We start from the raw sequence: 24,797 nt of genomic DNA, 5'->3' as shown, positions 1-24,797 counted from the left end.
CCAGACCCACTTCCTCAGATCAAATAGTGGAAGAAAGTAGTCACAACCATATATACCAAAGGATACAATTAAAAAAATGAACAAATATGAAAAGGACAAATCACATTGCAGAACAGGAGGGGGAGGGGGGGGGAGGAAGGGGGGTAAGTGTCTGTGAATTGATGATATTAGAGGTAGGGAGAGTGGGATGTTGGTGAGTTAATGGTATTAGAGGTGATAATTGGGGAAACTGTCTTGGTAATGGGTGAGATAGTTCAAATGTTTGTTAAGTCCTTGTTGGAACTGTCATTCATGTTAAAATTCGACACTTGCCAACAAGGACTTAACAAACATTTGAACTATCTCACCCATTACCAAGACAGTTTCCCCAATTATCACCTCTAATACCATTAACTCACAAACATCCCACTCTCCCTACCTCTAATATCATCAATTCAGACACTTACCTTCCTTCCTCCCCCCGCATCCCCCTCCTGTTCTGCAATGTGATTTGTCCTTTTCATATTTGTTCATTTTTTTAATTGTATCCTTTGGTATATATGGTTGTGACTACTTTCTTCCACTATTTGATCTGAGGAAGTGGGTCTGGCCCACGAAAGCTCATCATCTAATAAACCATCTTGTTAGTCTTTAAAGTGCTACATTGTCCTGCATTTTGCTACATCTATGCAAGTTTTTTCCCCCCGAGGGAGGAGGGTCTAAGATGCAGATTTAAATCAAAGCCCCTCGTATCCCACACCCGCCTCAGAGAAGACACCCAGCTAGAGGTTTACCCCCATCTCCAGCAAGGCAGATCGGTGAGGCAGCAGCCGCAGAATAGCGCGTCTGACTGCGCCGTCGCAGTCCCCAGTGTTGGTGCCAGCAGTGCTCGCGGGGAAGCTACAGCTGCAGCGGCCTTCCCGGTGTGTCCGCCTCCTCCCCCCACCGCAGCCACTGTGCCGGGCCCGATTCCCGGCAGCCGCAGCTCCTCCTCCTGCTGCGGGTCACATGAGCGCCCAGGCACCGCCCCTGGCCCGGCTGAGCTAGGTGAGCTGCGGTGCCGCCGAGTCCGTGCTTCTGCCGGGCGGAGCGCGGGAGCCGGAGGTGCCGCTGCTGGTGTGAGTAGGGTCGAGCTGGGCGCGCGATCGCTGCGGTCCCGGGGCGGGCTCCCAGCGGGGAGCAGGCGCTGAGGGGGAGGGGGTCGCTCTGCGGCTCGAGCACCCTGTGGGGAGGTGGGAACACCGTGTCCAACGGGGGGGAGGGGGGAGTTGGGTTTGGGGACGGCCTCGGGCTCCAAGGGAGCAGCCTTTGCTTTGGGGCGCCTATGCCGGGCATTGTGGGCTCGCCTGGTAAAGCTGCTGAGAGTCGGCTGCGGGGGCGGGGGGTAGAAGTAGGGTGAGCTTGAGCACGGCCATCGCTGAGCAGTTGCTGCCTTGGGTTCATGGGCTCTCCCAGTCCAAATAGAGCACTCTTCCTCCGGCTTCCCTTGCTCTGAGTTTCTTTACATCGTGCCACTTCATAGGGACGGTCACATGAGCTGCCATGGGCTTGGCATTCTCCCTCAAGCCCGTGCCTCCCCTGGCGATTTCAGGTAACTCCCCCGCCAGCTGTAGCAGTGGTGGTGCTGGGGGGGCGGGGGAGTACTGTAAGCTGATTATTTGTATTCAGTCCTGAACCCAGCTAACCACAGGTCTACCCTAGTACTTTCACGGCACAGGCATAACTAGTACTCCTGCGATGAGTGGGAGATTTCACCCATAAATTAATGAATTAGATTTGAGCTATTGCCAGCTTTGGGAACACTGACTAGAGCAGTTATGAGCTCACTGATATGATGGTTATATGTGTACTGGGGACTTTTTCCATTTGAGATCCCACATTTGGTATAAAACTATTACTTATCCCCTTTTGGAATAGGGCTTTCTTGCAAAGTTGTTAGCGATCACAGGACTTGCTTCTCCAGCATAATATAAAAAGTACTAACTGGAACAATAGAGAAATAATTTCTTCTTGTACTAGACTGTTAAGCAAATTTATACAATTCACAGCACTGTTGTTATACTTCATAGGGCATTTTTCTTTATTAAGCTGCTGCTGTTGGGTATAAATAGGTAGTCATTTACTATACTCAGCATTATCTAATAAGGCTTTAACTTGACCAAGTTTTTCTAAAAACATAGTAAGTGTTCATGTCACCCAGGCTGCCAGATGGATTTATAGAACTTGAGCCTTATTCTGCTCATGCGTGCATTAGTGTAAATCAGTAAATAGTAAAATTGCAGTGCAAGTGAGATAAGACATAGATCACTTAAACTGTTATAATTATTAGAGTAACATCTGGGAGCCGTACCCAGGCACCAGGACCATTTTGTTAGGCACTGTACAAATGCAGAAAAAAAGAGTTCCTGGCCCAAAGAGCTTACAGTTTAATATAATAATGTATCCTGCGTTTACACAAGCCACCTGTTATTTCGAAAAATATTTTTCGAAATAACAGGCACGTTATTTCACCATTGCGGTAAACTTCATTCCACAAGAATTAAGGGATGACTCGAAATAGCATGTTATTTCGAAATTTGGCGCTGTGTAGACGTGCCAAATTTCAAAATAGTGCAAATTGCATATCTTCTTCTAAGTTTAGGGTGCTGTGTAGATGCATCCTAAGAGACATCTGATGGATAGACTGTCAACTAAATTCATTACTTGCTATAACCAACTTTTCCTACATATTGTATTTTGCCTCCACCCACACATTTCTGCTATCTTCTTTCTCATCTTTTTGAAATAGCCATGCACATGTTCATTTTTCTATCATTTTCTTATAAATCCAGTATCAGACACTAATGTTAGTTTGTTTTAATATGGCATATAATGTATCCATAATTGTTCATAAGACTGACAATTAAGAAATTCTGCCCTCACTTTAATATATTTCAGATTTCTATGTTTAAATAGGTAACACAACTGTATTACTTGCATGTATTTATATTGATTCTAGGTGAATTCATGGGGAGAGGTTCAAAGTTCCAGATATGGCATTTAATAGATAATCACCATTACAATTTTGCATGTGTATACTAATGCCTCCATTTTTTTCACTTTGGGTATCACTTGAGTTTAAATGATTGGTGTCTCATGAACTGCTAGTGTTAAACGATTAATGCTTTTTTACTACCTGAAAGAAGTTCCCAGCTTTCACATCATAAAGTATTACTTCTCATATCTAGTAGTTTTAGCATTGTGATGGCTGAAATAATATCTTCTTTCAAGTGCATGCTTGAAAAAGATAATTAGAAACAAATTTTAAGGTGGATTTTGCCCACAATTTTAGGGTCATCCCAGTGGAAAAGCATTATTTCTTTTTTTGTCTGTGGTACCTTAACTATTATACCTAAATCTGATCCCTTTAGTTTTCTGGTTTCTTCTTGCTCCCTAATTTTGTGATGTGACTGAGTAAATATAACCTTTATCCTCTCTAGTCTTTCTCTCTGGTTGTAAACACTTGAAAGTTATTTTAAATTGTTTGTGTATTAACTGATCAGGAACAATTATTCCAAAAGCAGCCAGTCCTTACTGCTTATGCCAGTTGAAGCTGCTTCCTTTTGATTCATCATTACAGGGTGCTGTGTTTTATTGAAATATGTGTGCAGCTTTTAGGTTAGAAATCTTATGGTGCTATGTTCCACCACTAGGCTTTAGGCACTTGGGGATTTTTCTTGTGACCGATTGTAGGATACATACTAGGAACCACTGGAATTCTGGGGCATTGAGTGAAATGAAAAAAAAAATCCGATGATTCCTCTTCTTTCCTTTCATCCCATCATTCATCTGATGTTTTGCAAGCCATTTTGTTATTTTTTAAACTGCTGTCAGGCAGCATGGGGGACACGTGGCTGAGTGCTGTAATCCAGATGGTAGTTAATACAAACTGGCAGATGAACCTGTATCATGTTTTGAGTAACTGCCACAGTACCACTGTGGCTGTCTCTCAGTATGGCTACGTCTACACAGCTTCCCTCTTCTGCAAAAGCCTATGCAAATGAAGCATGGATTAGCATATTGCTGTGCTTCATTTGCATAAATAATTAAGACCCGTTTTTGTGCAAGAAGTTTTTGTGCAAAAACCCCCCTCTTGTGCAAGAGCCATTTTTCCTGAAAAAATGAGGAAGAACAGCTCTTGAGCAAGAGGGTTTTTTTGAACAAAAGGTGCTGTGTAGACAGCATCTTTTTGTGCAATAACGACTCCTACTTAATTATGCAAATGAAGCGTGGCAATATGCTAATCTGCGCTTCATTTGCATAGGCTTTTGCAGACAAGGGAAGCTGTGTAGACAGCCTATGAGAACAGGAGGAGGATGAAATTGAGCAGTGATTTCCCTACCTTTTCCAAGAATGGCTTTTCTCAGTGGTTGTCAGGAGTTATTTGCTTCTATCAAGAAACTCTGACTCCTTTTATAACTTATTTTAATGAAACTCTCTTAATTCTATTCCTAGTTACCTTAGTATGGGTTTATCTTACATGTTTACCATACCTCTTTGTAATATCTTCCCCTTTGGGGAGGGAAGGAAGGAAGGAAATGTTTATCTAGCTGATTTAAAAACACAAACATGTTAGAAGTTGCTCAGAGGCAGTGTTCCCCAGAAGCCAAATACGTGGGTGGCCACCCAAGATAGATTCAGATGCTGCCCAGTTGATTAGCAGAGCACCCACAGCCAGCAGCATGTGTTTCTACTGTTGGTGCACATGCACATATGCCTGGGTGAACATAAAGTTTATTCTACCTGTGGAAAAATTAGAGGGAACATTGCTTGCGGATATGGAATGTTTTAAGTAATCCTGGTCCAAATGAAGAAGTTGGCAGAGGGCAGGAGACTAATTCAATGTATCATGCCTCTGCAATATATGTCCCGGTGATATCATGTCTACATATGAGATCTGTAGCCTGCACAGGGCTTTTGGTGTTGGATTCAAGGAAAGGTGCTGCATCTGGATAATTTAAGATCAAGTGATCTTTTTCATAGTTAAATATTCTGCTAAAACATATTTAATCTCAGAAAAAACAATGTTCATCTTATATTTTTGGATACTAAAATTACTTGGATCCAGATCCTTAAAAGTATTTAGGTTCTTAATTTCCATTGAAAGCAGTAGAAGTTGGGATCCTACATTTCTTTGAAGATCTGAGCCTAGGAGAAAACTGTAGCTGAATCCTCCAGGAATTCCTGGCTCCTAACAAAAGAAATCTTGATATAGAGCATTAAATTGTGCTCATCTTACTCACTCAAAAGGCTACAGTCAAACAGGTATTAGTAAGGATTTAGTCCCAAATCATTTAATCATTTTATCGGAGTATTTATATTGCCTGGACAATATAATAGTTAAATTCTGCCCAGTATTTAAAAATAGAAACAAGTAACCTTCCTCTTTCATCTCCCTGCCTATAAAAATAGCTTGGCTAATTTATACAGTTTTTAAATATGTATTTGTTTGTGTGGGTGGAGAATTTATTGAAGCAGAGCTAAATTAAGGAAATTAGTTTGGCATTTAGTTTTAGAAATGGGTAGGCTTGTGGTCACTGCTGTCACTGAGTTAGATCTATAAGGAGATGCATATCTCTTATGAAAACATTCCTCTGTGGATCAATAGGTTAACTGAGATCCCGTGGTCAGCTATGAACAGTCCTAATGGATGGTCTGGAACTGTGTTTACAGTGTGGGTGCTGAGAGCCACTGAACTGAATTGTAAATCCTGTAAATAATGGAACCAGCAGCAGTGCAGGGAGGGCAGGCAGCTCCATGGGAACCAGTGCTTGTGGGGAGCAGTGGCAGCAGCATGGAGGGGGGGATGTAATTATGAGAGTTAACATGGTGTACGTGGGTACATGTTAACAACCCTATAGAATATCAAGATATGACCTTAAACTAGGGTTGTCAGGTGTCCGGTATTCACCTGGACAGTTCGGTATTTTCGCCTCCTGTCCGGTAAAAAAAATTCAGAGAATACCGGACACCTAAAATGTCCAGTATTTTCTGAATTTTCCCCCAGCCAGTAGGTGAAAATGCCGGGCACCTGGCAACCCTACGAACGCTCAGCGCCCGGCCTTCCCTCTCCCCCCCCCCCCCCCCGAGCTTCCCTTGGCTCCCAACACCCCCAGCCCCCATGCTTACCTCCGTCCCCAAGGCTGCAGGCACAAAACAGCTGCTGGCCAAAAGACCTTAGGGGAAGCAATGCTTTCCCCTGGGTCTTAGTGCTCAACCGCTCCCGTGCATTCACTGTTAAAAGGGGACATGCTGTTTTTAATGCTGTTTTATTTAAAAAAATTTTTTTTGGCTTAAGTCCTTTTTTGCTCAACAACTTTGGTCTCCCTCCCTTTTCCGACCCCCCCCACCCCCGTTCAATAGAATTTTTTCCCGTTTTTTTGTGTGTCGGGGGGGGGGGGGGTGTTCGGTATTTTTGTTTCAACCATCTGGCAACCCTACCTTAAACTAAATTCTTTTTTAAGGGAACATCCATGCAGAGAGTTGTACACTGTTGCAACGACTTGTTAACAGTGACTTGTGATTCTGAGGAAACTGGCTGCTGCATTTGATATGAGCTGGAGCTTTATTCTTAAATATGAGGTGAAGTAATTAAATCTAAAGGTAACGAATTCATAAATCTCTGAGCAGCCTATGTCCAATGAGATGTGACACAGATCTTCTGTCCATTTGCAGATGGAAATTCATTTTTCAATCTCATAGCTATTTGGGCATCCATTGGCCCTCAGGATTGCAAAAAGATCCCAAGCCCTAAAAAACAGGTTGACAATTTAAAGACAGATCAAGCCTTCATCAGTGAAGGGTGTTACAGAAGAGGCAAGTTCTTTGAAGCCTTCTCCTCTTCTTACCAGCATTATCTTAAGATTATCTGTAGCCAGCTGCTCTTCATCCAGGTCCTGGTTGCTTCCCAACATAAAGGTAACTGGGAAATGGTGCTAGGCACAGGGTACAGTCCCAGTGTGCATCCCGTCGGAGCCTGGCAAGGTAGTACAGGCACCCTGCCTTCAGTCCCCTTGGGGTTTTCCCCAGTAATTAATTTGCAGTGGGGAGAGAATTTATTAAGTTATTTATTATGGTTTCATTTGGCCCTTCTGACCCATATTCTTCCTTCTCTGGCCTTCCAGTTCACTTCAGGTTCCAATTCCTCTGAGCCCAGGAGCTCTGACTGCTGTGCTCCAGTCTCTGGCTTCTTTGGAGAATCTGTCTCACAGTTTCCTTTTGCTTTGGCCCTTAGACTTATAAACTGCTTCCCCTTGATTCACCCCACAGCCCTCCTTCCTGGTGTTGTGCTGTTATTCACTCAGACTTCCTCATCTCACCGGTGTCTGAGTTCTGATTCTGCTTCAAAGAAGTTCCATGGTTTCTGGACCAATTTTTCCTTGGTTCTGGGGCTGTGCAGTGCTGTAACTTGTTTACTGTTCTTATTTAATTGTCCACAGGAACTTATCAGTGTTTGTACCACAACAATAAAGACAGGTGAAAATTAGTGCAAAAAAACATTTTTTTCTGGATAAATATATTAAGATTATTTTGGTGGGTGGAAAGATGGGGAAAATATTTAGTAGCTTTGAATTCTATACATCAGTGTTGTTTGCTGATTAAAACAGAACTGAAAATACACCATCTCTGAGTTTTTAAGAAAACAATATATCTGTAAGCCCCACATAAAACTTTTAATTTAAATAAACAGTTTACTGTTCTAGACTTATAAATATTTACAGGCTAATAGTTCTATTTAATTGGGCCACATCATTTGTTGCACATGTAATTGTGAAGTGTAGTCTGTATTTTTGTTTTAGCATGTCAGATCTTTAAAGTGTTATCTGCTAGCAGCTTGAAATGTGGATGTGGTATGTGTGAGATTCATTAGTACATTCAGATGTGCACGCACTTCAGAGCATGTATACCTATTCTCTCATTGTATGTGTTGTCTAGATCAGTGTTTCCCAATTTTATTTGGCCATGGAATCCTTTTAAACTTGAAATAATTTTGCAGAACCCCTAATAACAGTCTAATATATGGAGCTGAAAAAGTAGACCACAAATAAGTAAGGATAATAATAAACAAATGCTAAGCAAGGTCATGAGATCAAAATTTAGTGTAATTGCACACATTTAAAAACGAAAATCACATAATATTAATTGTGTTTTATTTTAAATCATAACATGTTATTGTAATGGAATTTTCTCACGGAACCCTTATTTTCACTGAAAGGAACCCCGGGGTTCCACAGAACACCATTTGAGAAACACTGGTCTAGACTAATGCATAGCTTTATGTCAATAGGCAGCTTTGCTTATACACACACAGACTCATGTAGTATACATATATCTCATGCAGTGTATTATATTTTCCCAGTGAAACAAGTTTGTTTATATTTTTCTGTAAAAATTTGTTTAAATTGAAAACGAAGGGGCTTACCTATGACAGATATCCTCAGCCCACTAACTTGCAGATTGTGGTTCCCATCCAGGAACCCTTTCCTCTAGCCCTGTGCTTCTGCTTTCCTTCCCCAACTCAAAGCTCATATTAGTAGATACCTGATTAACACCTGACCCCATTCCCAGATTGCCTGTTGACCTTTCAACATCTGTTTAGGATTCTTAAAGAGGCCATGTCATGGAACGGGTTGGCTGGTACACTCGCTCTACTACCTGTAAAGTGGAGAGACTACTTATTTGGTTGTAAAGGAGTTGTAGGGTAGGATACTGTCTGCATCTTGCTTGCATGTCAGACTCTAGATGCAGAAGCTTCTGAGGGAGAGATTGAATACTCAGAGCAAGAGGATTGATATTTGAAGAAGAAGGCTCATACCAACCCTATTATTGTCTTGGTCTGAAAGAAAGAACTTAAGCCATTTCAAATGAATTTGTTTATTCCTGCATCATCTTAGAGGCAGCATTGCTTTGTTTTCAGTGGTATACAGTGCCATAGAGAGGCCTCACAGGATGCGTACTGATGTACTTACATTGTCTAAAAACAAATACATTGAAACAAAGGTTTTGTTAAGGAGATCTTTTATAGACTCTCTTGAGGAACTCAGTGTGTGAAATGAAAACATGCCTGATGAGCATGATGTTTTTTTCATTGCTGTTGTCTGGTACCATATGTCTTGAAGTGTCTGTCCTTTAGTATTTTGGGGTTTTTCTGTTCCCCTGCCAGAGTGGACAGATGGAAGAGAAACACTATTTTTATAACAAAGCATCTGCTTTACTGGAATGTGACCAGTGATTCATTTACAAGAGAACTATTGTGACCTTTCTGTGCATGTGCAACCAACAGACTGTTGGAATCTTAACTCCAGCTTCCTACTGCTCACTCCCTTCCTGCTGCCTTTCCCTCAGGTTCCTAACACTTAGCCAATGTTTTTATGCACACAATAACAATAATTATAATATAATTGAGTGTCTGTTTAGTAAGGTTGTCAGTTTTAATTACTTGTGTAGTAGGAATGTAGAATTTGGATTAGTCATAATTTTGGTATCTGTTGTAATGAAATCTTGGACACGTGCTGGGAATTAAGGATGTTAAGTATCAGGTAATTGACTAATCAAATAATTGATGCATTTTTGCATCAACTATTCAATTAGTCGATAGGGTGCCTCCGCCTTTGAAGTGTAGCAACAGACTTAGCTCGGCTCCCCACGGAGTTTCAAAGTGGCAGCGCCTCAGCAACTGGAGTCCCCAGCTGATCCCGGGCTCCATGCAGTGCTGCTGCTTTGAAATGCCATGAGAAACCTGATGCCGGGCTCCCTGCGGCATTCAAATTAGTAGCGCTGCACAGATCAGCTGACTCCAGGCTCCGTGCAGCGCTGCTGCTTTGAAGTACCCTCCTTTTCTTCCCCTCCTTTGCTGCCTCTGTCTGATAGAGGCAGTAAGGGGCGGGGGAAGCGACTACTGTAGTCGACTATCCAGTGTTTCTCAACCAGTGGTACGAATACCCTTAGGGGTACTCGAGAGAAGTCTGGGGGTGTATGTCAACACAGCTGACATTTGAAGAAAACTTTTTTTTTAAAGTTTTATAGCACTTTATTATTTTTGTATTTTTTACACCCAAAAATATCATCGCCCACCTGGCTATGATTAAGTTGTTTAAACAAATATGTTGCAATGGTAGAAAAACATTTTGTGTGTCTGAAAACTGTAGGTATTGGTGGGTACTTTTTAAAAAAAAAGGTTGAAACACACTGGACTATCTTGTTGACTATCCAATAAGCATTTACTTATCGGATAGTTGACTAGACCTTCACATCCCTACTGGGAATGGTAATTTTCATCTCTCCTGAGATGTTTTACTCAGAACAGGGGAGAAAGAGGTTCAGAAAATCCAGCATAAAAGGGTAAAGTCAAAAGCTGAATGGAAAAGAATAGTTTACAGGGGAAGGGAAATAACTAATTAACGTAAACTTTGTCTGTTATAGAGCATTTTGGTGGTGCCAACGTGCCTAATATGGCTGTGACATCCACACGTGCAAGAGATTGCAACAGCGCCTGAGTATTTGCAGGTGCCATTATGATTGAAATTGCTTTTAGTAAGACTAAATAGTCTTGTCCACACTAGTGGTGTAGCTAGGAATATAAATTTGGGTAGATATTGAAGTGGATAAGCAATGATCAAAGGTCTGATGTTGCAGCACCCCCCAGTAGGGCGGGTAATAAGTCCCAAGCTGCCACCTTTTTCCTTAGAGGAGACCTGAAGTGCTTTTACCTTGGCTACAGTGTGTCATTTTGTACTATTCCTTGCACTTCTTTGCCTGTTTCAGACAGGGCTGAGTGTAGCTTGCCTTTGTCTCCCTTCCCTGTACAGGTTGGACCTCCCTGGTCCAGCACCCTTGGGACCTGAGCGGTCCCAGATGAGGAATTTTGCTGGACTAAGGAAGATCATATCTGGCTCCCCCCATCCCTGGACCAGCTGCCAGTCTCCTGGCTGGCTCCCCCTTGCCGCCCAGCCTCTCTGCCCTACCGGTCCCTTCAACTCCTTCCCTTTTATGCTGGGCAGCCCAGCTTCCTGCATGCCGGGCCGCCCCACTGGAGTGCTGAGCTCCTAGCCCCACTGGGCAGCCCCGCTGTGGAGTTCTGAGCTCCTGGCTGTCAGCAGCGGGAACCCAGCCCTGCACTGGGACTCTCTGGTCCTGGAACATCTGGGATCCTGCCGGAAAACAGCTGTTGCCTGACCAGGGAGTCCTGGATTACACAGGTTCAACCAGTAGTGGCACTAGGCACCTGCCACTTACTGAGGAGGTACTGCTGGCTAGAACAGTGGTGTTGGATTTACTAATTTGGGTTTATCTTAAAGGTAGTGCTTAAAATAACCAAAAAATAAGCCACCCACACTGAAATATTGCGCACACGGGGGTCTGCACCCATTTGAATCACTTTAAGAACTGATTTAAACTAGTGAAAGTTTCTTATGTAGACATGGCCCAATTTGCTACCTTCCCTGAACACACAGGAGTCAACTTGGGAAACTCTGGAACACCATTGGTTTGAGATGTACCCCCCAGTTTGCATGGAAGCCACTTGTCTCATGTCTTGAATGCTGTACTTTATTATACGCTTGAAAGTGAGTGAATCTGACTGTCCATCCGTCCGTTTGTTCAGCAACTCCTCCTAACTGGTAAGAGCTAGGGCCACCAAATGTGGTATGCAGCTTCCTCTTATCATAACTTAAAGTAGTGATGTAAAATCCTGTTTAATGAGTTAACCTTGGAGAGCTGGAGCTATAGAAGAATTTTGAATGCTTCTAGGATGACCGCAACGAAGTCACATCCTCCCTCAATTAGTAAACAGTTGTCATGATGAGAACTGACACACATCACAAAATCAGTCCCATCATCCATGCCTACCATCTCTAATAGTTGCCTAATTATCAGCATTCATCAACCTTTCATTGTCCTGGCCTTTTGAGTGTTCTCACCAAAATTAGACTGAAATAATGGGTAGGCACCCAGATGGAATAGCAGAAAATATGAGCTCTCTTGATTGAGCTTAGGTCTGCTATCTGAGGACTCTACAATGGAAAGATGAGAGAACAAAACAGTGCTTTTGTTGTGGGTTGTGTAGGAATGTTTTCTCCTTTAAATTATGGCCATCTTGAAGCTTCTCAGCAGTATGGAATGTGGGTCATTCTGCAGCCAAAGATGAATTATTAGACCGAGTGTAGGTGACACAGACTTGCTTAATAAATCCCAATTTCATTTGCAGAGGCATGCAGTATCAGCTGGTTGTCACAGTCACCTGTCTGGTGTGTGTGTCATTATTTTTTGGGGGGAGGGCTAATGATGATCCAAGTTTGATTAATTAAATGGCACTTTGATTTTCAGGATCTTGTGTAATGCATGGTACTCTCTTACACACATTTTTTTTAGGTGATTTCTGTTTATTTTCCTGATAGAACAGTCCTGGATAGCTCCAGGTGAATGATGAGCATGGTTGATTGGAAATAGGCATCATGACATTAAAAAAAGGTCTTTCTATACAATGAGCATTTCATTAGCCAGTTGGGTGAAGTCCTGCATGTGTGTGAGCAGTTGTATCCAAGCATCTTGACGGTGCCTGTTTGAAGTCAGAGTTTCAGGAGGAACTCGGTTCTCTGCTTTAGCATGCTTTACTAAAAGCCAGGTTTTGAAAGTGTCCCTCATTGCTAGCTTGTGGCTAGTGCTTAATTTGTCACGAGAGGTTCTGGGGTTCAAGACTTTTTTTAACATTCATAACTGATGCAGCAAGCCCTTAGGTGCCTGGGCCATGAACTGCAAAGCCGAGCAGGAGCAAGGGAGGCTTCAGTGTGTGGCCAGGAGAAAGGGTGCAGGAGCAACGGTGTATACAGGAGCAGGGTGGGGTAGGTGTCTGGGCCAAGCCAGATGAGAGAGTGCAGGATTAGGATTGAGGTAGGGTGTCTGACCAGGAGGGAAGATGCAAGAACAAAGGAGGGTGTTGGAGCAAGCTGGAGGTGTGGGGTCATGGCAGGGAGGAGGGACTGAGTGAGGGGGATTGGGATGTGGGAGTCTGGGCATGTTGGGGGATGCTTACCTGGCTTCCCTCCCACTTGCAGCACCGCCATAGCCTTGCAGTCCCAGGCTCACCCCGGATGCCGGAGGTGCCACTACCGTGGTCCCAGGCCAGCCCTGGAGGCTGGATGCACTGCTACCGTAGCCATGTGGTCCTGGGTCGGACCTGGAGGCACCGCTGAGGAGCCTCAGCCCAGTGCTGCTTCCTCCCACCACAGCCTAACCTGCTGCCAGGGAAGAGGGAGGGTTCCAGTGGAGGAGGAGGGATGGGACTGAGTTCCCGTCACATGTACAACTGAAAATCGTCTTGCGTGCCACTTATGGCACGTGTGTGCTGTAGGTTGCTGACCCCTGGCCTAGAGTCCTGGACAAAATCCTTTGTCTACAGGAAGAAAAATGCAGATCTAGGCACAAATGCCCCTCTATGGTTGTCTGTTTACATTTTTAATTCTAAGTTACTTCTTTGTTGCTGGAATTAACTTATTTTATGTTTATGCAAGTAGTTTTTTGTTTCTTAATATATGAGTGATGAGGTCTCTCTCCATCTACCACAGCTGATCCTCTAGGCCATGGGAGTGATCAGAGGATTGGAAAACATGCCTTAATGGGAAAGTTTGAAGGAGCTCAATTTGTTTACCTTTTTAAGGTTAAGAGGTGACTTGAGCATAGTCAGAGTACCTACATTTGAACAGAAATTTAATAACAGAGGGCTCTTCAGGCTAGCAGACAAAGGCTGTAATGTGACCCAGTGAGTAAGAGTTGAAGCTAGACAAGTGCAGAATAGAAATAAGGCACAACATTTTAAGTGAGGGGTAATTAACCATGGGAACAACTCAGATGATTGTGATGGAAATTTTAGTATCAAGACAGGGTGCTTTTCTGAAAGATATGCTGTAGGTTCAAACAAGAATTAATTCAGGGAAATCCTATGGTCCATGCTAGTCAGGAGGTCAGACTATGTCCGTGGTATCCAACGCATTAGCCGCTAACCAAAGGAGGCTATTGACCGGTTGAGTGTGGCTATTTGGCATGACTATAGTGGCTACTGTTTCAGAACTGGTTGGACACCATAGGACTAGGTGGTTTTAGTGGCCTGGTCTATGAAAGGAATAGCTTGACTTCAGCTGACAGGTAAAAGTGAGTATTTTCTCTATCCCACTTGAGTGTCAGGCTAGAGCCAGAAATGGTCAGAGGATCATGTTCGTTACTGGTATGACACCAGTCGAAGTCAATAGCTTACATGAGACCTGTAGTTACTCAAAATAGTCTAGTGAGGTCTGGGTGTGGAGTACTTGGAGGCATATGTGAATGAAACATAAGAGGAAGTGAAACTGAAACAGTAGAACTTATTTGTGATGTGAGGAGTTGGTGGTTAATGCAGAATAGTCCTTGTAAGTGTGAATTTATGTTAAAATTGAGGCTAGTGATGCTGGATCCCAAGCAAGTATAAGGAAGGCTGCAGGCCCAGCAGAGCAGACAGCCTGAGGCAATATCTTGAGGTGGAGGACAAACCCCTTCCGGCTGAGGGAAGCTGCTAGACGGCTCTTAATATATTTAAAAAGAAAAGGCGCAGCCGGAAGGACTTGGCATGAGCTGGGACAACTGATTCTGGCTTGTGATCAATCCCCCTGGCTGCACTTCTACCTCACCTGCTCCCCTGTGGAGATGGTGATGGAGGGAACCGGTTTTTAAGCTGGCTTCCCCATAGCACTGGCGCCTGCTCCCCTTCCCTGGCTGCCTCTCGCTGATAGAGGCAGCGGGCTTGGGGAGAGTGAGTGAATAGTCAAGTGACTTCTCGACTACCCAGTAAGCATATGCTTGTCAGGTACAGTAATTCCTCATTTAACACAATAGATTCACTTCTGAAAATGTTTCTGCTAAGCAAAAACGTGCTATGCAGGGTCAATTTTCCCATTAAAAATAATGGAGAAGGTGGGGGTTGTATTTCAGGTGGTGGTGGCAAGGTCAATTTTTGCTGGGTCATCAATGTCAACATTGGATGATGTAGATGGAACAGGGCTATCTTGTTCATCAGCTGATTTTTTTTTTTTAGGTTAAACAGGAGAAAAAACTTTTGATAGAGGGCTGCTTTTTGTTTTTTGTTGTAAAGTTGCTTGTAGCAAGATATGGTGCTTTCTAAGCTTTTTGCTGCTTTTGAGCTCCATTTACGATCAGGATCATTCTCATAAAAAATGTTCATTACATCACTTATCAACACAAGTCACCGCGGTTTGTTAAAACACAAAGATAAACATGTGAGTGAGCGGAGGAATGCTGTGACCATGTATATTCATCCACTCATGCGTATTACCACTGTTTTCACCAACTTATACCACCACGTGAAGTAGTCCGCCACTAGTTTATTTTCGCGTTCCCTAAAAAAAAAATCGTGCTATTGTGAAAACGTGTTAAGCGGGCACATGTTAAACGAGTAATTACTGTAGTCAACTAGTTGCTTACATCCTTGGTGCCAGCTGGCTTGAGCTTATGGAACTTAGACATCTGGGCTTGTGCTAGAGATCCGGCTGTGGGGTTCAGCAAGGTGGGAGAGTACCAGGGCTTGATGTTCAGGCTTCGGCTGCACCCCTACATTGCAATTAAACAGCCCCTTAGCCTGGGAAAGAGCCTTCGTTCTGGAACCTAGTAAATTCCCTGCGCATTTATAAGTCTTCTGTCGTTTGGAATCCATGTGTTGATGCAGTTTAAACATTAGTGGTTCCCTGATCATGGTTATAGTAAAACGGCAAGGATCATTTTACATTTGTAGATGCTCAAAATATCTCGTCACCCTTACAATTTTTCAAAGTCAGGGAGAAAGAAAAATACAGTTAGCATTAAGTATTTTTAGAGATTTTAATTATGATCTATCATATGGACCCCTTGAAGCAAAATTCCCTAAAAGTTACTAGAAAATGCTTGTGTTGTATGCAGTATATTTTGATAGTGAATGGTTAGCTGTTACCAAGATCTGAAAACAGAATTGCTCTCCCCTAGCAACCAACTGAAGTTGGTTGTTAGGTTGGCTCCTCAGAGGTATCCAGAGATGGATGATAGATACAGAGCAGAGGATTAATTTTGTTTGTTTGTGGGAAGCATTACAAGATGTTTTGTGGAATGTGCTAGAGGTTTGTGAATAGTGTCAGAACACATAAAAGCACCAGTAGATGCCACCAGCTAACAAAAGGCAGATCATGCAAACTGCAGTGTAATCTATACAAATACAACCTATGCTGTTGGGAGAGGTGGGAGGTTTTTCTTCTTTAGTCTGGTAATTTCAGAGACAACCAGTCCTTGAGTGAGAGGCTGAGCTTCAATAGGATATTAGGGCAAAAAGCAATTGATTCTTTGATCACGTCTGTTGGCTTGTTGCTCATGCCAGCTCTGAGTTAGCATGCTAGCAGCTTTGGAGTTTTTTGTGCCGCTATAGTTTTGCATTAAATTTAGCAACTAGTTGGATTTGGGAGTTTAGGGCATCTGTTAGGGCTGGGTGGGCAAAGGGGCTCTGCGGGCTGGATCTGGCCCACCAAGTGGGTTGATCCAGCCCACAGAGTTCCTGCCACTCCCTGCCCCCAGGCCAATCAGGGCTTAGAGACAGGGGAGTGCACAGCACTTAGGGCTGTTGCTACATTTCAAAGGTGAAAGTGCCGAACCTTGGGGTCAGCTGGGGACTCCCCTGCTGACCCTGGGCTCCGTGAGGAACTGCTGCTTTGAAATGCTGCAAGGAGCCCGCCACTGGGCTCTCCACGGCATTTCAAAGCGTCAGCACTGCATGGAACCCAGGGTCATCTGGGGAATCCCCAGCTGATCCCGAGTTCCCCATGCCATTCAAAGCCTCAGTGCTGCACGGAGCAGCTGACTCTGGGCTCCATGAAGCATTGCCACTTTGAATAGTGATAGAAATGTTCTCTACAGTAAACCCACCGACTCATACAGTTACCTACATGCCTCCAGCTCCCATCCAGAACACACCATACGATCCATTGTCTATAGCCAACCCCTTTGATACAACCGCATCTGCTCTAATCCAACTGACAGAGACCAGAAACTTCAGGATCTCTACCAAGCATTTATAAACCTCAACTACTCACCCAGAGAAATAAAAAAGCAAATTGAAAGAGCCAGACGAATACCTAGAAACCATCTACTTCAAAACAGACCCAAGAAAACCAACAATAGAACACCACTTGTCATCACCTACAGCCCCCAACTTAAACCTGTCCAACACATTATCCATAAACTACAGCCTATACTGGAACAGGATACTAAACTCCAAGAGGCTCTGTGAGACAGACCCATAGTCTCCTATAGACAACCACCTAACCTCAAGATGATTCTTACCAACAACCGCAGGACATGCTACACTAATACCAACCCTGGTACCTTCCCTTGCAACAAACCCCGTTGCCAGCTTTGTCCACATAGTCACTCTGCTGATACCATTATTGGACCTAACCAAGTGAGTTATAAGATCAAGAACACATATTCCTGCGTATCCAGAAATATAATTTATGCAATCATGTGCCGAAAGTGTCCATCTGCCATGTACATTGGACAAACGTCTCAGACACTTCACCAAAGGATCAATGCCCACAAAACAGATATTAGACAGGATCACAAAGAAAAAACAGTTTCTTGCCATTTCAACCAGAAAGGAAATAGAGTCAACGACTTGATTACCTGCATCCTGCTTCAAAGACTTTTTCAGACCACACTTGAAAGAGAATTCTCTGAACTGTCATTCATGCTTAAATTCAACACTTTACGCCTAAGTTTAAACAAAGACATTAATTATCTTACCCATTACAAAGATAGCTTCCCCAATTATCACCTCTAATATAATTAGTTCAGACATTTACCTTCCCCCTCCCCCAAGACCCTTCTGTTCTGAAATGTGATTTGTCCTTTTCATATGTGTTCATTTTTTTTAAATTGTATCCTTTGGTTTATATGGTTGTGACAATTTTCTTCCACTATTTGATCTGAGGAAGTGGGTCTGGCCCACGAAAGCTCATCACCTAATAAATCATCTTGTTAGTCTTTAAAGTGCTACATAGTCCTATTTTTTGTTTCTGCCACTTTGAAGTATTTGATAGAGGCAGCAAGGGGAGGGAGCAACTAGTCAACTATTCTGTTGACTATCCAATAAGCATTTGCTTATCGGATAGTCGGCTGGTCCTTTACGTCCCTAGTCTCCTCCCGCCCTGTAAGGGGATTGGCACTTAGTTAACCACCAGATGCTGCTCTGCTGGTGGGTGACTCTTAAGTGTGGCGCTCCCTTTCAGGGTGGGGGTAGACTTTGTGTGCTCTCTTTGTCCTCAGGCCCTGATTGACCTGAGGAGGGGAGCGTGTGAAGTCTCCTTCCACCAGCATGGGTGCAGGTGCCTAGAGGGAGCTGCCAGCTGTTCAGAACATCTGGCGGTTTTCTCAGGGGGTAGGGGCAAAGACTTCACAAGCTCCCTCGCCCCCAGATGTATCAGGGTCTGTGAGTGAGGAAACAGGGAAGTATCCTGGCACCTGCCTCTCCGCTTGAGGTTCAGCCCCTTCCAGGGCCACTTCTAAAATTTCTGAAGTGGTTTGCTCACCCCTGTTAACGTCAAGCTGTCCTGTGGAAGCTCAAGAGCAGGAATATTAACTTTGGATGAGACAGCTAAGAACTGGGACACAAACAACAAATCAGTTGGGTTAGATTTCACCAGCCAGTTAGTTATCAAGTGTAAACTCCTCAAGCAATGTAACAGCCTAACCATTTTGTTAGTCTTCAAAGTGCTACCAGACTATTTGTTGTTTTTCCTGTTAGACTAACTCGGCTACGCCTCTGAAGCTTTTGAACATTGAGTTACAGTCCTTTTGGGTATGCTAATCTTTCTCGACATCTGGGTGAGCTTGCCTTTGGTGTAAGAGACTACCTGAAGTCAAAGGACTGGTCACTTAAGTGCAACTGACCTGGTGTCTCACATTCAATACAAATAATTGTAGCCAATCCTATAAAGCAGGGGTTACAAACTCACTTCTTTAAGGTGCTATTAGACTATTTGTTGTTTAAATTTTTCAGTATCTTTCTTTCCCACAGGATCTTCATTATCAACATTAGTTATCACTGTAGATGTAGAAAGTGTGTGTGAGAGGCTGAAGCCCTAGTGACCCTATGACATACCCTGGAAGCAGTTTTTTAATAAATCCCTGATTTCAGCTTGCTTGTCTTCTGCCTCTTTTGCATAAACGTAGAATATGCAGTTGAACAAAATGCTGGGCAGTATACTAGTCCCAGTTACTAGATTGAAGATTTGTATTGGGAGATGTCAGAAATGCTGGTTAATTTGAGTGTTTTTGTTAATAGCGTGCTGGTTAACAGCTTTTACTATAATAAGTGTCCTTTTCCTGTCTGGTAATATGCATAGTTTCACTCTTACAATGCAAATGCTCACATTACCTTACAGTATAAGATACAGCTGTTATAAATCGGGTCCTACCAAATGTCATGGTCTGTGAAATCTGGTCTTTTGTGCTTTTACACTATACTATATAGATTTCACAGGGGAGACCAGTGTTTCTTAGATTGGGTGCCCTGAATCATAAGGAGGTGTGTGGAGGAGGTCACAAAGTTACTTTAGAGAGGGTTGCAGTATTGCCACTTTCTGTGTTGCCTTCGGAGGTAAGTGACTTGAGAACAGTGGCTACTGGCTGGGTGCCCAGCTCTGAAAGCAGCACCCTGACAGCAGCAGTGTGGGTGGCAAACCATACCATGCCACCCTTACTTCTGCCCTGCTACTCGCTGCAGCCCTATCTTAAAGCTGTGATCCCAGCCCACAGCTACTGGTCTCTAGCCATCCAGCTGTGAAGTCAGTGCCGTTGCAACAGCAGTGAAGAAGTAAGGGTAGCAATACAGCAACCCCCACTACAATAACCTCGTGACCTTCCCCCCTCCCCCACTCCTAGGGCTGCGAAATTGACCAAAATGGACCATGTGTATGGTTGGGCCCTAATTATAAGTTAGATTGGTGCAATTTACACACATTCAATAAAGGCTAAACATAATGTTATAATTCTAATACCCATTTTAACAGTACTAACCCAGGTGAACCAGACTGATTTTTCAAGATGTGTTTGTCAGTATCCAAGTGAGACATGGGGACCTTGATGTAAGGGGTGGAACGTGGTCAAGGAATGCACTTTTCTGTGGAGGGGGCGCAGGGTTTGGGACAGATTGTCTGCTAAAGGAAGCTCAGGGCAGTGGATTGGGATGCAAGGTTTGGGAGGGGGTATGGGTACAGGAGAGGATTCTGGCCTGGAAGAAGGGTGTCAAAGAGGGTGCAGAGTCTGGGAAGGGATTGTGATTTGGGGGGGAGGGAGGTGCAGAGGGTTTGGGTGGTGACCTGGGACAGGGAGTTGGGGTGCCAGAGGCGCTTACCTGGGTAGTTCCCAGCCAGCAGCTCAATGGGACTCAGGCAGGCTCCCTGCCTGCCGCAGCCCTGTGATGCTCAAAGCGGCATTGGGCTGCTCCCTGCCAGAGCATCCTGGTGGGGTGGCCAGGATCTGACCCATGGCCTGGATCTTGACCACCCTTGGCATAAGCTGGCACCTGGTTTGCCAGTGTCACAGTCAGCTACCCATCTATTAGCATAACATACTGATATTTCTAAGAATGTTCAATAGGATACTGTCTGGGCTAAGCATTCTCTGAGAGGGCCCCTCTAGTTTGGAACTCACTCTGTCCCCCTCTTGATTTATAATACCCCTCGTTTATTAACATTCAGGTCACACTACATAGTGTGCTGTAAGGGAATAGTAAAGCTTCAGCTGATGATCTTAAATATATTTTTGTTGCTATTTGGTTTATTGTGAAACTGTTGTTTAATGGCTTGTGTTCAAGAATCGTTAAGGAGCACCTAGAGGAGTGGTCTCTAATCTTTTTACACCTAAGATCACTTTTTAAATGTTAGAACAAGCCAAGATCTACCCCATCCCTTCCCCAAGACCCCGCTACTTCTTTGAGGCCCTTCCCTCACTGTTCTCCTCCTCTCCATCACTTGCTATCCCCAGCCCTTACTCACTCTCACTGGGTTGAGACAGGAAGTGTGGGCTCTGGAGTGGGATTGAGGGATTTGGGTGTGGGAAGGGGTGAGAGGTGTAAGCTCTGGGAGGGAATTTGGGTGCAGGAGGAGGTGGAGAAGGGGCTGCTGGCCAGGAGAGGCGAGTGTTGTGATCAGGTGAAGGGTAGGGGTACTGAGCAAGCCACAGGCTTGTGGATGTGAAGGTGCAAGGGTTGGGATTGGAGTGTGGGAGGGGGTATGGAGAGGGAGCTTGGAGTATGAGGGGCTCATGACACAGATTTGCAGTGTGTGGATGGTGCAGCGGTGTTATGGCAGAAGACTGAGGATGTGGGGATATAGGAGTTTGGGGATATGAGAGGCTCAGGAGAGGGGATTCCAATGTACAATAGGCTCAGATTTGGGTTCTGGGCGGGGGAGGGTGCAGGACTATTATGATGCTGTAGCCAGATGGGGGCTTGGCCCCAACTGGGGGCTTGTGGAGAGGCTTCATTTTGAAATAAAATATTATGTCAGACAGGTTTCAGGGGCGGATAACCTGTTTTGAGTCAGGGATCACGGACCCACAGAAAAGTCAGTCGGGGCCACACAAGTGAGATGCAAAAAAAAAAACCCCTCCAACATCCCCCCCAAGCCTCACTAATGTGGCCCCAACTGTGCTGGTGGGGGCAGGGTGCTGGGGGGGGGGCAGATGGCCAAGGGGGAGTGACAGGGACAACTGGTGCCAGTATCTGGGGGTCCCGAAGGTGTGCACCATGTCTGGGGTTTCAGGAAGCACGTGAGCTGCTCTCCCCTCCCCCGTACAGCTGACACGTTTCCTGAAACACCAGGTCTGTCATGCGCTAGGGACTTCCTTCCTCCTTCTGCCTTCCTGTGCGGTGGGCAGGGAGTGGGAGTCCTGGGACTATGCCAGCTTCAACTGCTCAGGAAGCGTGCACGCCCTGCTCCTTCCGCTTCCTGAGAATTTGGAGCCGGTGCAGTCCTGAGACTCCCACTCCTTCCCCCCCCCCCCCCCCCGCCATGCAGGAAGGCAGCAGGGGGAAGGAAGTCGCCAGTGCGTGACAGACCTGGCGTTTCAGGAAATGCACTGGCTGTTTGGGGGAGGGGAGAGCAGTGTATGTGCTTCCTGAAACCCGGGATGTGGCTCGCAGCTGTGGGACTTTACCCCCACCCCGCAGAAAGCCGGTGCTACCTCCATTGTTGAAGGTAGCATCAACGGGGGCTGCTTCTTGGAGATGGGGGGGGGGGGCAATGCCTTGTGATCACTGGTCAAGGCCCCCCCGATTGACCAGTCAATCACGATCAACGGGTTGGTGACCATGGACCTAGAGCAAGGCATAGGTGCTTCAGTATAATAGATCTCTATCTAAATTTAAGCAAATACTCAGAGGTATTCATTCTGATACCAAAACAGAGAAGGAACAAAAATGTCTATTTAAATCAATGTGTTTCTTCTTCCCTGCAGGGCAGAAAACATTTACCAAGCCTATAAATCTCACATTATCTCTTGATTTTCCCCCCACCCCCTCCATCACATGTACAGATCTTTCTTCCTCTGTTGTGTCAATGGAAACTTGCTATAAAGAGCACATGTATTAGCAGATTTCTGCTTTGTTTCTGCAAGCCATTTCTCAGTCACACCTGGGTTTTTTAAAAAGAGGATCTTTGCTTATGCAGATTTTGAACTGTTGATCTGCTTTAGTGATTCTTGTGCTTGCTAGAAAAGCACAGAATATAGAATCATAGAATACTAGGACTGGAAGGGACCTCGAGAGGTCATAGAGTCCACTCCCCTGCCCTCATGACAGAACCAAATACTGTCTAGACCATCCCTGATAGACTTTTATCTAACCTAGTAAATATCTTAAATATCTCCGCAGATGGAGATTCCACAACCTCCTTGGGCAATTTATTCCAGTGTTTGACCACCCTGACAGTTAGGAACTTTTTCCTAATGTCCAACGTAAACATCCCTTGCTGCAGTTTAAGCCCATTGCTTCTTGTTCTATCCTCAGAGGCCAAGATGAACAAGTTTTCTCCCTCCTCCTTATGACACCCTTTTAGATATCTGAAAACTGCTATCATGTCCCCCCTCAATCTTCTCAAATCCCTAAATCACAACATAAGCCAGTGTATGCTGGTAGGTCATTCATAACATGGGAAGATTTTTTTTTAATAACCATGTTCTAGGCAGGGTTACCTAGAACATGGTTTAACACATAATTATGAAAAAGGAAACCCTATATGAATCCTAATGCAGATATTCTTGGACTTATTCTTTGATGTAAAATATGATTCCAAAAATAGTCTGCATACCAGTTCATATAGGAGTGCTTCTTTACGACCCGTATTCTGCCTATTGGTATGAACTTGTGAAGCATGAGGATTGCTGACAGATTCTGTAATTTATAGCACAGTTTTTTAACCTTGGGAGAAGCAGGGAAAGTTCCACATTACGATTCCTACCTCTTGTTTTGCACAGGATTTATTAATATTTCATGTATCTCAATTCCAGTATGTGTTATACTGTCATTGGGGGCAGGTGGGGAAGAAAGTAACCCTTTCCACGCTCTGAGAAGCTATAGTTCCCCAAAGGGCCATTTATAGCTGGAGATAGCTGAGGTGCATCACGTCCTCCATTCCCTAGTCATAGTCACAGGACTGGGCAGACGCTGCAGGGAGAAAAGCACAGGCAGCACCTATAACAGCTCTGTGTCCACAAAAGGACTCCTGCATGCCAGGGAAATCTCCAGGCAGGAATGCCTTCACTGCATTCATGCCATCTGAGTGGTGCGCAGGGAGCTGGGCTGGGCAGAGAATCTGTTCTATTTTGAATCTTTAGGATATGATTAAATTACAATAAACTGACTTTTTCCATCTGAAGTGTAAAATTTAGATATGGGGTCCAGCCGCTTGCGTGTTCAATTCTCATAGTCACCCCCTAGCTGTAACCCTCGGCACCATATTATATTGAACCTGGCCTGGTCTGTACTCTTGTGGCAGAAGGATTACATATCCCTTCATTTACTGTGAAATAGGGCTAACTAGTTTGCCCATTTTGTGTTGCAGGTTGGTTTTTATATGCTGTTTTGAGGATGACACCAAAATACGAAAAACAGGTAAGTGATTTTAACAGTAATAAACAAGTGCCAAGATTGATGGGGAGTATTGATAGACTGTTACAAAACAAAGGTCAGTAGACCGGAGCTTGGACGATCACAGGGGAAAGCTAACTTGCTGGGTAACCATTAGAGTAGTAATTTGCAAACTTTTTCCAGTCCGTTCCTCCCCCCCCCCCCCCGAAGTTAATGGAATTTTCCGTATCCTCCCTCCATTACTGCATAGCCAAGGCTTATTAAGCAATGGAGCTTGGATGAGAAGCTGGAGCTAGAGGCTGGCTGGTCTAGGGGTGGAGTGGGATGGGGGTGAATCTGGGCCAGAGGCAGACGAGGGCCGGGGAAAAGGTGAGATTGGAGCTGAGGCAGAGGCTGCCCTGTGGGGGCTGTCTCAGGCCTCATTGAACATGCCCCTCTTGAACCTTCCTCTATGTCCCCCTAGAGGCACATGCCCCACAGTTTGGGGACCACTGCATTAGAGTTTAGTGAGCAATGGGAAACTGACAGTAGAAGTGTATGTGGTACTGGAGGAAGAGAGAGATGCATCTGTGACAGAGACCAGACACCTCAAGGATAAAACAGTGACAAATCATCAAAACCAATAATG

General features: G+C 44.4%; 1 protein-coding gene across 2 annotated transcripts in view; it reads left to right on the top strand.

Annotated features, from left to right (window-relative positions):
- Positions 1 to 888: 888 nt before the first annotated feature.
- SNX10 (sorting nexin 10) overlaps positions 889 to 24,797 on the top strand; it is a 60,670-nt gene continuing 36,761 nt past the window's right edge. The window contains exons 1-2 of one of the 2 annotated variants that reach the window (XM_075922175.2): positions 889 to 1,097; positions 24,144 to 24,193. In XM_075922175.2, coding sequence (XP_075778290.1) covers positions 24,170 to 24,193 — 24 coding nt within the window. In that variant the 5' untranslated portion in view covers positions 889 to 1,097; positions 24,144 to 24,169. The remainder of the gene's footprint in view (positions 1,098 to 24,143; positions 24,194 to 24,797) is intronic. The other variant, XM_089776654.1, reaches the window with a different exon arrangement.

The sequence above is a fragment of the Pelodiscus sinensis genome, chromosome 2 (assembly GCF_052426305.1).
Source record: "Pelodiscus sinensis isolate ZL-2025 chromosome 2, ASM5242630v1, whole genome shotgun sequence".
Classification (NCBI taxonomy): Eukaryota; Metazoa; Chordata; order Testudines; family Trionychidae; genus Pelodiscus; species Pelodiscus sinensis.
The sequence above is the reverse complement of the archived record's forward strand: the minus strand, read 5'-3'. Positions and strand labels throughout refer to the sequence as shown.